At 38.4% G+C, this 12,106-nt stretch overlaps 1 protein-coding gene across 2 annotated transcripts in view; it reads left to right on the forward strand.

Annotated features, from left to right (window-relative positions):
• LOC128974830 (ephrin type-A receptor 6) overlaps positions 1-12,106 on the forward strand; it is a 604,268-nt gene that overhangs the window by 450,516 nt on the left and 141,646 nt on the right. The window contains exons 7-8 of one of the 2 annotated variants that reach the window (XM_054391568.1): positions 4,335-4,382; positions 4,826-4,988. In XM_054391568.1, the coding sequence (XP_054247543.1) occupies positions 4,335-4,382; positions 4,826-4,988 (211 nt within the window). The remainder of the gene's footprint in view (positions 1-4,334; positions 4,383-4,825; positions 4,989-12,106) is intronic. The other variant, XM_054391575.1, reaches the window with a different exon arrangement.

A 12,106-nucleotide genomic window follows, 5' to 3' on the forward strand; every position in this document is an offset into this window, starting at 1 on the left:
TTTGAATGGTAGTTACAACAGTATATTATATTACATAAATTCCTTTCACTTATGTTTAAACACCCAGCCACTTTGTTCCCAGAACTGATTCTTGTGAGTCCTATGCCATCTTAAGATCTCAAATGCTGCTCTGATACGAATATGAAGAATCATAGCACTTCTTTTGCTTCTTTTAAACAAACTCTGAGATGTATGTAATAGCCAATAGTGCACTTAATGCTTACATGCAATGGGAAATGCAGCCATATCAGTGAAACTTTTATTTTGCAGATTTTTTTAGTAGTCCCATGTAGTTATCAAGAAATACACAATAGTTGCAGTTCTTGACATTTCCCATTGATCTTGGTGCTGTTACTGTCCAGGTCAGAGTTCTGTCACAGACCATAGTGTAGTTTCTTCTAGCCCACAAAATCATCCTTCCTTTCTATGGAAAATAGGGTGCATGACTGGAGTACTGATACATGTCAAAATTTTGGCACAACATAAAATCAGGATCAGGTAAAAGCATGCACTAACCTACAGGAAGTACATCTAAGTCCTGCAGTCTAAAATTTACGTTTTGAAACCAGAATTCATGCAAAACTAAGTGTATATTCTCTGGGGCAAGAATAGGGCAAAGCATCCCATACTTTTCTGCAGGCTAGAATTGTATTCTTTTATTTTGAGACTGTCTTTAGCCTTCATGGGAAATACCACGGCAGAAAGAGTGGCCAACACTGAAAGCCACCCCCACCAACCCCAAATTTTGTCTCTCAGGAAAACTCTCGCTTTTGGCTGCAGAATGTGGCATTGTTTTGAGAAGACAGTAGTGGCAAAGCATCCACTCTGGAGAATTTTCTTATTTGTGAATCCAGCCTAAAAAGGATGATTTCTTTGTGTGAATACTCACACAAAACTGTGAAGTTTCCAGTTATTTATCATTTTGTCTCAATTTTGAGCAACTCTCTTTTCAGATACAGGCTTCCAAAGCTTCTTATTCTCAAACACACCAAGGTGACAAGTTTCCATTTCCCCAGTTCACTTGTGGTAACAAATCCTACCCCCTTTTCTGTATGACAGCAGTATCGCTTTTATGATCATGTACTCCTAAACACCATTTTTTTCAGATTGTGTGATGAGAGGTATAGGAGGATGCAGAAAAGATGAAAGGAGATGAAACGGCACAGAGATGGAGGCAGCCCCAGGAAGGGGGTGAGGGGACAGATTTTGGAGGTGACTAAAATATCTTCCACTGTCCCTCAAGACGTTGCCTGCCCACATGGACAGAGGGACCCATTTTGTTGATTAAATATTTGCATCATAATCTTTTGCCACACTTCTCATCTTTGACCAACTACAAATAATAAACTATGCTTGATAACTGTGTTCGTGTCCCTGTTTGGAAAACCACTACATCCAAATACTGTTTTACACAAGCAGTGTAATAATGGATATAAAGATATAGCTCAGATTGTGGGTGTTTTTCAGAAGTCATTCACAGGTTTTTCCTGCCACTAGCCTTGTTCTGTACGCCTCAGGAAGTAAATCTTATCATTGGATCTTGGGGAGTCTCTACCACATTTTGACAAAATTTCCATCTCCATCCTCTTCAGAAGGAACCTATTTTTTTAACAATTCCATCAATTATTTCTTCAATCTCTCCATTAGGTCAGAAAAAAACAGTAAGTTGTTAAATGCTTAGTACTCAATTACAGGCAGCAAGGTTGCCTGGGGAAAGGAAATACTTGCAGCTATTACGTTGCACAGTTAAGTCCTTTAGGTGCTGATCTTCTCCTTAGGTTGCAGAACCTAAATAAAAAATTCCAGAACATTCCAGAGTGCAAAGTCTCTGCCCACTTATGTGTGGTCCATGATGGATGGAACATGTGTTACTTGTTAAAACTTCGAACTGAAGCATGCCAGTACCTGCATAAAATAAACATTTGCTGTTCACATAGCCTTTAATGAAGATATCCAGAATCTTTTCTTCACTGGATGTGGTGAACTGAAGTGCAGAAACAGAGTCATGTATTGATATAGTTTTTCAGAGGCAAGATGAGAAACATCGAACCATTGGTGTGGTGCAGGATAGTGCAAAATCACATAGTATAGTGTTTTTCCTAATTCACTTATTAATTTTGAGATGGTTGCAAGCTAGTGTTACATTTCTTTGGGCAAATGTGTATACTTTAGATAGCAGCTTCATAAATAAATTCAAGTATTGTGCTCTCCAACATTGCATTCCCTGCCCAAGTTATGTGTAAAGTTATACAACCATTCTACACATGACAACTCTGGAATCTGCACATATAAAAAGTCTACAGAATAAAAAATAGCTATGTATGACACACTGAATGTTTGTGAAGTATCCATTAATATGAAAACTTCCCTCTAGGTGAATAATAACCTATTTTAAATTTTTTTCACTCACAATCTATTTTTCAAGTTCAAGCAAAAACAAATCCATCATTTTAATAAGATGGTCTACTGTCAGGAGAAAATAGATATATTCTGAATTTTTTTTTTTAAAAGTGTGTGTCTAAAATTCACTGACTTGTTCAAAGTGAAGTTACAGCATTGCACAGAATTGGGAGGAATCTGACAGTTACAGAAGTGTTTAGATGATGTATTAATCATAAGATTATAGCAACACCATGTCTCACTATTTTAAGTGTATACTTGCTGTTTCAGAATTTGGAAATAGACTGTAGAACAAATCAACACTTCCTCTTACTATAGTTTTTTTAAATTATTTCTACTGCTTGAAGTAAATATTAAATGCAATTATTTTAGACATTGGTCATTGTTGCCTTTTTTCTACCCCTTCACTTAACAGAATCATTAGGTTATTTCTGTGTGTTTGTTTGGGGTTTTCTAATATGGTTTTCTTTGTCATCTCCTTATATGCCTGCTCAGGGAATACTGATTATACCCAGAGCCCTATGCTAATGTGACTTTGTTAAACCATGACCAGAGCTGACTCAGCATATTTTATATAAAACTGTTTGGTTTATATTTAAAAAAAAAAAAAATCTCATTATTGCTCAGAAGAGATTGAGCCAACATAATCCAACTGAAACCTATTCTTCTCCTGTTTATCTCTCTTCTATGAAACAGATTGTTTCCTTCTTAACAGACTGGAAGCACCCTTTGAAAAGCTTCTACATACACTAGTATCACTGCATGGTATAATAGATGTGTATGGTGCCCTATGGTTGTTACAACTGGATCCTTGAGCATATGGCTAGGACATTTCTACTCTTATGTCAATTTGGAGACAAACCCTGCTGCAACAAAGTAAAGCTACCCTTAAGGCATCATATAAAATATTACAGATTACTGATTTACCAAGTGACAGTAACTAATGATAGTGAATAAACTTTCTCTTCTTAAAAGTCATCCCCTCATGCAAAAGTATCATCAGTGACTTGTCTAGAAAAACAGCATAGCAATTGATGTGGCAGGTGTCCAAACTACAGCAGCTGGTCTGCAGTGGTAATTCCCAATGATCTCTGCACATGGTAATTCTCAACGATCTCTGCAAAGAGGCAGAAATTCTCAGCAGATGCCTAAGATCAACTGCCTGGAGATTAACAGGGGACTTTGGCAGAAAGCATTTCTCCTTATACAGTGTGAAAGGGAATTTCATGTTGTGCTGGTTTGGGGCCAGACAGATCCTCTCTTGCCCCGAAAGGGACAAAAGAATGACACTCACACAAAATGGATTGGAGAGTGATGGAAAGTTTAAATGGAAAAGCAATTGGTGAAGCTACAAAAGACTACAAAGGATAGTGCCAAGAATATCCCAAAAGCATGCAGAACCCCTCACAGAATTCCCGAAGCTTCCCAATCCTTCCCTTCTCCCCACCTGACGGTAAACCCAAACCCCCAGGGCTCTTTCTTCCCCCTCCCGCTGCTAGGCAAGTCTCAGGCTGGCCAGGTCTGAGACTGCCCCCCCTCCATTCTCCTCCTGGCATTAGGCCTAGACAGGCCTAAGTGGCCTTGAGGATACTCCCCCAGGCATTAGCCGATAAGAGAGGACATCTCCCATGGGAGCAGAGAGGGAAGAAAGAGGAAGAGTATGACTCTGCAGATGGATTTATAGGGCGCAGGATTTATGGGTAGAAATACGCCGTTTCCTGTGTCCACCCCTATTGGGTGGGCACCCGGGACACCAGAGGTGTATCTCCTGCAGCAGTGGCAGGGGCCACCCAGCCTAAACTGCCACACATGTATACAACATTGCAGCTACCTGGAAAGAGAAATAAAGTTCAACAACAGCAACACAATTGAACCATACTAGAAGTTTACAGACTTTAAAGAAAAAGTTAATTTTTATTTCCTTTTACCCACAGGTCTACCCACGGATAGCGCCAGCATTTTGGCACTACCTGCGGGTAGAAGTGAGTAGCGAGTATTTGAATACTCCCACATCTTTACTTTACAACTTTACACCTTACTTTATGGCTTACTAGTATTTACTTCCCTCCTAGTTTGTCCATTGTGCAAAAATAATTAGCTACCATTTTAGCTGCCATTTTCTGTGAACGCAGTCTCGTACTAATTCTGTATTGTTTTGACCACAGTGTAATTACTAATCCAAGTCACAAAGACGTAATATGTTTATATGCAAGATTAACGACAAAAGCTGAAATCTAAATCAAGGCCATGTCATGCATTATGACTATAGTACAAAATCAAAGTACACGAATCCATAGCTGCACCTCCTTTTATAAACACATTTTGCATTCACGAGAAGGCTATGGAGCTTCAGATCTGCTATATCGTTTTTGTGAAGTTTGTATAACTCAACCTGAAATCATTTCTCCCCTCTTTTGTCCCTCAGGAGCATGAACAGCTCAGCTATTCCTCCACAAGGTCCAAGGCTCCAAGTGTTATCATCACAGGTCTCAAGCCAGCCACCAAGTATATATTTTATATAAGAGTCCGGACAACAGCAGGATACAGCGGCTATAGCCAGAAGTTTGAATTTGAAACTGGAGATGAAAGTAAGTTTCACTGAAGGAAAAATAAAACAAATACAGTAGAAGTAGCATCTACTAGTAAAACAATAAGACATTGTGAGTTTGAATGGCTGAATCTATTTTTGCTTATAACAACAAATAGAAAATTTAGCCCAATGCTGCTGCAGAAGGAATGTTTTCTTCTGCAGAGTTTCCTTATGGGTCCCTTCCAGCTTGAGGTTATTCTATGATTCTATGATCCTTTCTTTGCCTAAAGAAGGCCTTTCTTTGCACATCTAGAAATACCCCTAGTCAGGCTTTATGTAAATCCAGCAATTTCATGCAAGCTCCCAGAATGCAATGGTGGAATCTTTCTCTCTAGATGTTAGTGCTCTCAGACTCTAAAAATGATAAAAAAGTAAATCTTTTATTTTTCTGTCAACAAATAAGCCTACAAAATTTGCCCAGTAAGAAGAAAAAAGCCTACATATTCCTACAGAAGATGAGAAAAGACCTGATGCTATGTATTATGTTCATGTTTGGAACAATTTTGTGATTAAGTCCTGTACTGCAAACAAGGTATTTACATGAATTTCAGATAAAATTACTGTAGTAGATACAACACTAAAACACTCATTAATGAAACTACTTTATTTAACCAATTATGTATACCGTGTTTTTTGTTACTGTTCTAGAATTCGGGTTGTTTAAGCTAAAGTACAGACTCAAAATTATATAAGTGTTTTCAAGAGCACCTGTGGTGGTTTGAGCTCTGACTAGAGTTTAGGACCTCAAATGATAACAGATAGAAAAGATAACATAATGCACAATTACTTTAGCTAATAATACAATGTACAATTACATTAGCTTAATCTATTTGCAGAAAAAGAACAGCAAAATGCAGGAGAAAACCCAGCATAAAGCAGAAAACCAGTGAGCTAACCAGCTCCCACCAGTGTCACCAATACCCAAAACCCAGAACCCAAAAGCATCAATTGAGAGAAGAAGCCTCTCATGTTACAATCAGAACTTCAGGCACTGTAATACTTTGCTTCAGCCAGCACTTTCATTTTGAAGCTGGCATAAGGCAGGGCAGTTTTGAAAAACAGCAGCAAATATTCAACTTAACCCATGACAGGAGCTCAGCATGTTTATAGGCAGATAGTGCCAGTGCATAAGCCTCGTAAATAAAAATTTTCACCTTATCACTAGCCTGATTTTTTTAATTAGCTTTTACCTTGTGACCCTTTTCTGACAAATTAAAAAGACAAATAGTGTAAGAAATGCCTTCTTCACCTAAATGTGTATATGTCATTTTAAAGAATTCTCTTTTCTTTCCCATAAGTGATATAAATGTTGTCTCTCACTCTAAAAATACTCCATTTTTTCCAAACAGTAAATCATTTTGTAGCTCTCAAAAATTTAACATCTTTTTTGAAGTATAACATGAGAGCTGAACTTGATGCTGAATTGAACTGGGAAATGAGTTCTGTTTATGATGCCATAAACAGACCTAGCACCACTTACTTCCTTACAATTCAGTTTTCTTTTAATTATAGCTCTAAGAACTTGCTGCCTGGACTACAGCATTGTCTAGGATTTTTCCTTAACGTAATAGACAAATTGACTGTGAGAAATGTACAGCAATCTCCTAAAACATACTGTTCTTGGCAGGACAACGCTGTCATGCCTTTTCCAGTTTACTGGTTGAAATACTCTCCGTGCCACTTCAGTTATACAGGGTAACATTAGATACATCATGACTAGGAACACTAAGACATTTTGGTATAATTATTAACGGTGGTACACGAGGCAGAAAGAAGACAAACTCTGTAGCAGTAAAGAAGAAGGTAGTTAATCATGCAATGCTCACCTGGCTTTTAGGAAGCATTCTCACTTACTAACCAGCAGGCTGAGGCATCCACTGCTTGGCGAGAGTGTTGTTGAATTCTTCCTGTGCTGCAGGGATGAATAAATGAAACATCTAAAAGAGTAAAATTTGTGTGAAAAGAAAAATTCTGTGAAAATAAACAGTTACTTAGAAAAGTCAGAAAAATCCTCTTCAAAGAAGTAAGCTTCTAGCAAAGCTGGCAGGGTTTCATACATTCCAGTACACACATGTGTACCACTGCTGTGGCTATAAATTGAAGCACAACCTCACTCATATTCCTAATTTTATGTACCAGGAGTACCGATTACTTGTCATCACAAAAAAACCCCATTCGTCTTTCCTAGGATAGAATAAAGTGTATTCTTAGAATAAAAAATTATTTGTCCAAGTGCAAACATTCTTTAATCCCTATCTGTTTTCTGTCTACCTCTCTATTTCTCTCTCTCTTCTAGCTAGCTGTTTATGGAACTTTTCAGTTTGGTTGGTTGGTTTGGTTTGGTTTTATTTTGTGGGCTGCTGAGATTTTTTTAATTAAGCAAAAAAATATTCAAAGAATTTTTTTCATTCTGGAGGAATGTTTCTTATTATGTCACCTCAGAGGCCCTCGTGTTTAAAGGAATTTGTAAAATATTGACCAATTTCCAACTCTTACGTAGTGCAGTATTTTCAGGCTGAAGCTCTGTTGTGAAGGACTTGTTCTAAAACCAAAGGTATTTTCCATGTCAGTCTTCCCATCATTAATAAAAAAAAAAAAAAAAAAAAAAAAAAAAAAAAAAAAAGAGAGAGCAAACTATCTGGCTTGTTTCAGAAGGTGCCTAAGGCATTAACATGTGTGTGGTGTGGACTAGTGCTTGGGCTGAATACTGATAAATCTAAGTACATATGATTTTTAATCCAAAAAGCAATGTAGAATTTTATGTTCTTCAAATAAATAATATAAGCAATTTTAAAAAATATTCAGCTATTCTGACAGAATACCTGATTAGTTATTTTGTAAATTTGTGGGCTGTAAAAAATTAATTAGAATGAAACACTGATTTTGATGGAATGGTAGTTTTAATTTCCTTACCATAGACACAGGTGATGATTTTCTTGTATTTCCAGATCTACTGAATTCTCACATTCTTCCTCTTCTTACTTCCACAAAATCTATCTTTAACTCTTCCAGCCTCAAATTATGCTATTTTGGATTTGCCACCACATACAATATAGACTTCTTTCCAAAATATCAAAGCTCAAGGGACAGGGTCCTGAATTGTTGATTCTGATAGAGGTCAAATATTGTTTCAAGCACATATTCTGACTCATACCACAACAGAGAAACCAACCCCAGGATTTTTAGAAATATACTGAATTGCCAATGCAAGATAGAGGTTTAGTTTTTTTGTTTGGGTTAGTTTTTCTGGGGGGTCTTTGGGTTTGTTGAGTTGTTTTGTTTTGTTCTTTGTTAGACTGTTCAATGGTTTTACAACAGTAAATTAAATTTCTGTCTGAATTAAATGAGATGGCAAACATCGCAGATTTAGGAACTGTCTTGCTGGATCTCTCTCCATGTCTGGCTAGTCCTAGTGTTCATTCAGTAGTAGTTAGCACTGGATACCTCAGAATGTCTCATTTTAATTTTGAAGTATTTCCTTACTGCTGTGTTTTATGTTTTCAGCTATTGTTCCTCAAACCTGATTTTAGCCTATCTGATTTCTCCGTTGTATGTGCCTAAAAGCCCCAGAAACTCTACTTTTTACCTCTGCATTTCCTAAACAAGAGCAACATCCTAGCTCAGATCTCAAACTGCACAGGCTTTCCATTCATCCACTGCTGAGGAAGCTAAAGCCAGGAGCATCACCTCAGAGAAGGTTTTTCAAGTGAATACATACTAAAAAGGTTCTGTATTCTTAAGATAGTGATGGCATTATTTTTCCCTTTTAAAAGTCCTTTTTAATAATCTTCCCATTGCCTCCTCCCTTTCCCATATAGTTTTCTTTCTTACTTTTCTTAAGCACTCTTGTTTACAATGCCTTGTAAATCCATCTGACAGCCAGTTCCTGTTAGAACTCCAGTTCTCACTGTCTACACTTAACTATCATACAGATACTCACTATTATCTGTCTAGCTGTCTGTCAGTTTTTTATCTTTCAGTCTGTGGGAAGGTCTGCTACCTGATAGATGTCAAATTGAAATAACTAAAGGACATAGGTAAGAGGCAGAAGAGAGCTGTCATTAGGGCTTCCAGACCTTTTATACAAAATACACAATATTTTTAAAGATTATGGAGAAATTTATTCAAAGAAAAGAAAGGAAAACAGAGCTGGAAGATCCTCTCTTTTATCCTCTTGCACCATAACTATGTGCACCATTTCTTCCAGTCTGCACAATGAGGAAGTGAAGAGGCCTCAGGATATTTACTTTCAGCCCAAGGAGGAGGAGCAGTTCCTCTTCCACACAGGGAGCTGAAGAATCCAGAGAGGACCTGAAACATATGTAAAGAGTAGACGGTGGGGACAAAACTGTCACCAGGCTGTATGCACAAGGGATTTCTGGGTATATTGTTAAGCAACAAAGCTGGAACAATAGAATTAGACACTTTATATGTCATTTTGGCCATGTATCCTGAGTTAAGCATCCTGAGTTAAGCATGAAGAGTAATGGGAGTGAAAAGTTTATCTGTATTACAAAGTTCTGGGTACATGTATGATGCATGCTGCAGTTTTGAAATCTAATCACAGCTTTGACTAATTACATTAGTTGCAGCTACAATGTCTTTGGGGAGTTTTGACACACAAACATCATAATATACTATAATCTTTTTCCTTGTCTTATGCTACTCATTTTTTAAATTATGTTTTTCTCAAAATGAACTGACTGAGCAGACAGGTGAAGAGGGCAAGATATACTATCAGATAAAACAGCCAAACCAGTTAGATAAGTACTAACTTCCCTTATGAGTCTTAGTACTAAAAGTGGTTTTCGTATTACTGTGGCACCAGCATTTCCTCACCCCTTGCCTATTAGCTTTAATTACCAAATAGAGTATGGCTACACATATGCTACAGCCACATTCATCCCTCGGATCACATTGCTACTAGTTATCCCTGCACTGGACAGATTTGGCTGGTGCATAGTTGGCAGACTGTACACTGGACAGTGTAGAGACAACAAAATACTGATTTTATCTGTATGAATGCTGGCTATGGAGTTTAACAAAAGAGATTCTGGGGAAAATGTTATGTACATCTCTGATTAAATGCAGAACTCTAATATATGCACAGGAAGAGATGAAATAAGATTGCAGAAGCTTGCTTGGATTTGCCACATATCATAATTTCCTAATTTTTTTTTTAAACTGAGTTTTTCTGTCTTGCATGACCAAGTAGTCTTGAGGAGAAACAGAGGGTCATATACCAATATGCACAGCTGATGGAGAGGAAAAGCTGAAGGGGTGGGGGGATGGGGAGGGAAGGGGGAAGCAGGAAATGACAAAAAAAGAAGATACAAGAACATGCACAACAGAAAAACAAAAACAAAACATGTTAAAGATTTTATTATTTACAACCTGGACTTTACCTTAAGATAAAAATGGAGAAATGAGAAAAGAACAGAAATATTGAGAAGTATGCTGAATTTAACTTAGAATGGCAAAATTATGTAAAAAAAATTAATTATTCTGTGATACACATTACTATTTTCTCACTTCCTAGATAGTATTTTATTGAATCCTTTGCCTGTGTTTGTGTATGAACATGTATATGCGGTTATACTTGTGCTGGTCACTTCACTCTGCCTTTATTGATTTCTAGAAGGATCACTTCAAGTAAAAACAAGTATTTCCATCATTTTGCCTTACTTGCCTCTCTGCCACTTTTTAACAAATCCACGTTTTCCAATTATACTTTTCTGTCATTTGACATTTTTATCTGACAAGTAAGTAAGGTCGTTGGGAAGTTTCAGGCTTGAAAGCCCCTTAGAGTGATTTGGCTACTTGAAAAAAAAAATCCCTATGTGTTGGACTCTGGCATCTCTGCCAATACAGTAAAGTACAAACAAGAGAAACAAAATGCTCGCTTTTTAAGTACATACAGACTCAACTAAAAATGGCATTGCTTAGAGGTGGAAAGAAGTCAGTCAGTCTGGAATTTCTCTTCTTCATGAATTTGACTCTGGTTCCTGTCATGGAGAGGGGGATTATGGATGGAGGATGGTGATTATTAATCATGAATTATGAAAATACAGATTATGGAAATTATTATTTATTATTATTATGAATATTCGATTAATCACTTTATATATATTGATTTGGATGCATGGTTATAATAATATAGACTGTAACTAGTTTAGTATTTACAATTATTTCTAATTAAGGGAACAAAAGGGTGCAATTCCGCCACTTGTCCACTAGATAGAGCCTCAACAAGACGCTTGCAGCTGCTAGCTATGTATAGAGATATTTATAATGTTATCACCAGGCAAGTTAAGCTAGAAATATCATGTGGCTACGCGCGGGCGCTTTGAATAGAATGTTACAGAGTATTGTACACATGAAAGATACATTCTGTCTCTCTGTGTAGCGAGGCAAGTTGCCGGGTTACGCTGGCTCTTCGCTGCTTATCTGCCCAGGCTGCTCCCATTTCAGGCAGTGACTTTCTTTCTCCCTCCTGGCTCTGTGGGTGGGGGCAAGGCTTGCTTTCTCCTCCTGCAGTCTGCGGGGGTGGAGTGGCTCCCTGACTGGAGGATCGGCTCAGCAGGGCTGGGTCCTTTCAGTGGTCGGCCCTCACGATCAAGGGCGGTTCCCAGTAGGCGGGTTTCGGTGGGGGGTGCGGCGAAGCGACGCTTTCCCCCTCGGCTCGGCTCGAAGTGAGCTGTCGCTGCCGATTCTCTTGGCGACTGCTTCCATTTAAATTATAATGCTGCTGTCGTTGCCTTTGACTTCAGTGGAGAGGCTATCTTTTGCTCCTCTTTCCCCCAGGGAAATCCCGGATGCTTTGCCCTGACACGGGGCTGCGGAGCGGCTACAGTGGGCGGCTCCCTTTCTCTCCCGCAAGTGGCGGAGGCTACGCAAGATGCATTTCTGCTTATTTGGCTGCTTATGGCTACTTAATTAGCTTGCAGCAAATGTGGACTGCCTGGTTCGGGCTAGTCCTTCCCCCTTTGCTCTTTCTTACCATCTCTCGGGGCTTCCCTCAGTCCTTTCGACTGGGTCTACGACGCCTCTTGGCGAAGGGGTCATCCTATTTGCTGGTTCCTCGAAGCAAGGTCAGTGGGCTGGCTTCCATGTTCA

This window comes from Indicator indicator, chromosome 1, assembly GCF_027791375.1.
Source record: "Indicator indicator isolate 239-I01 chromosome 1, UM_Iind_1.1, whole genome shotgun sequence".
Lineage (NCBI taxonomy): Eukaryota > Metazoa > Chordata > Aves > Piciformes > Indicatoridae > Indicator > Indicator indicator.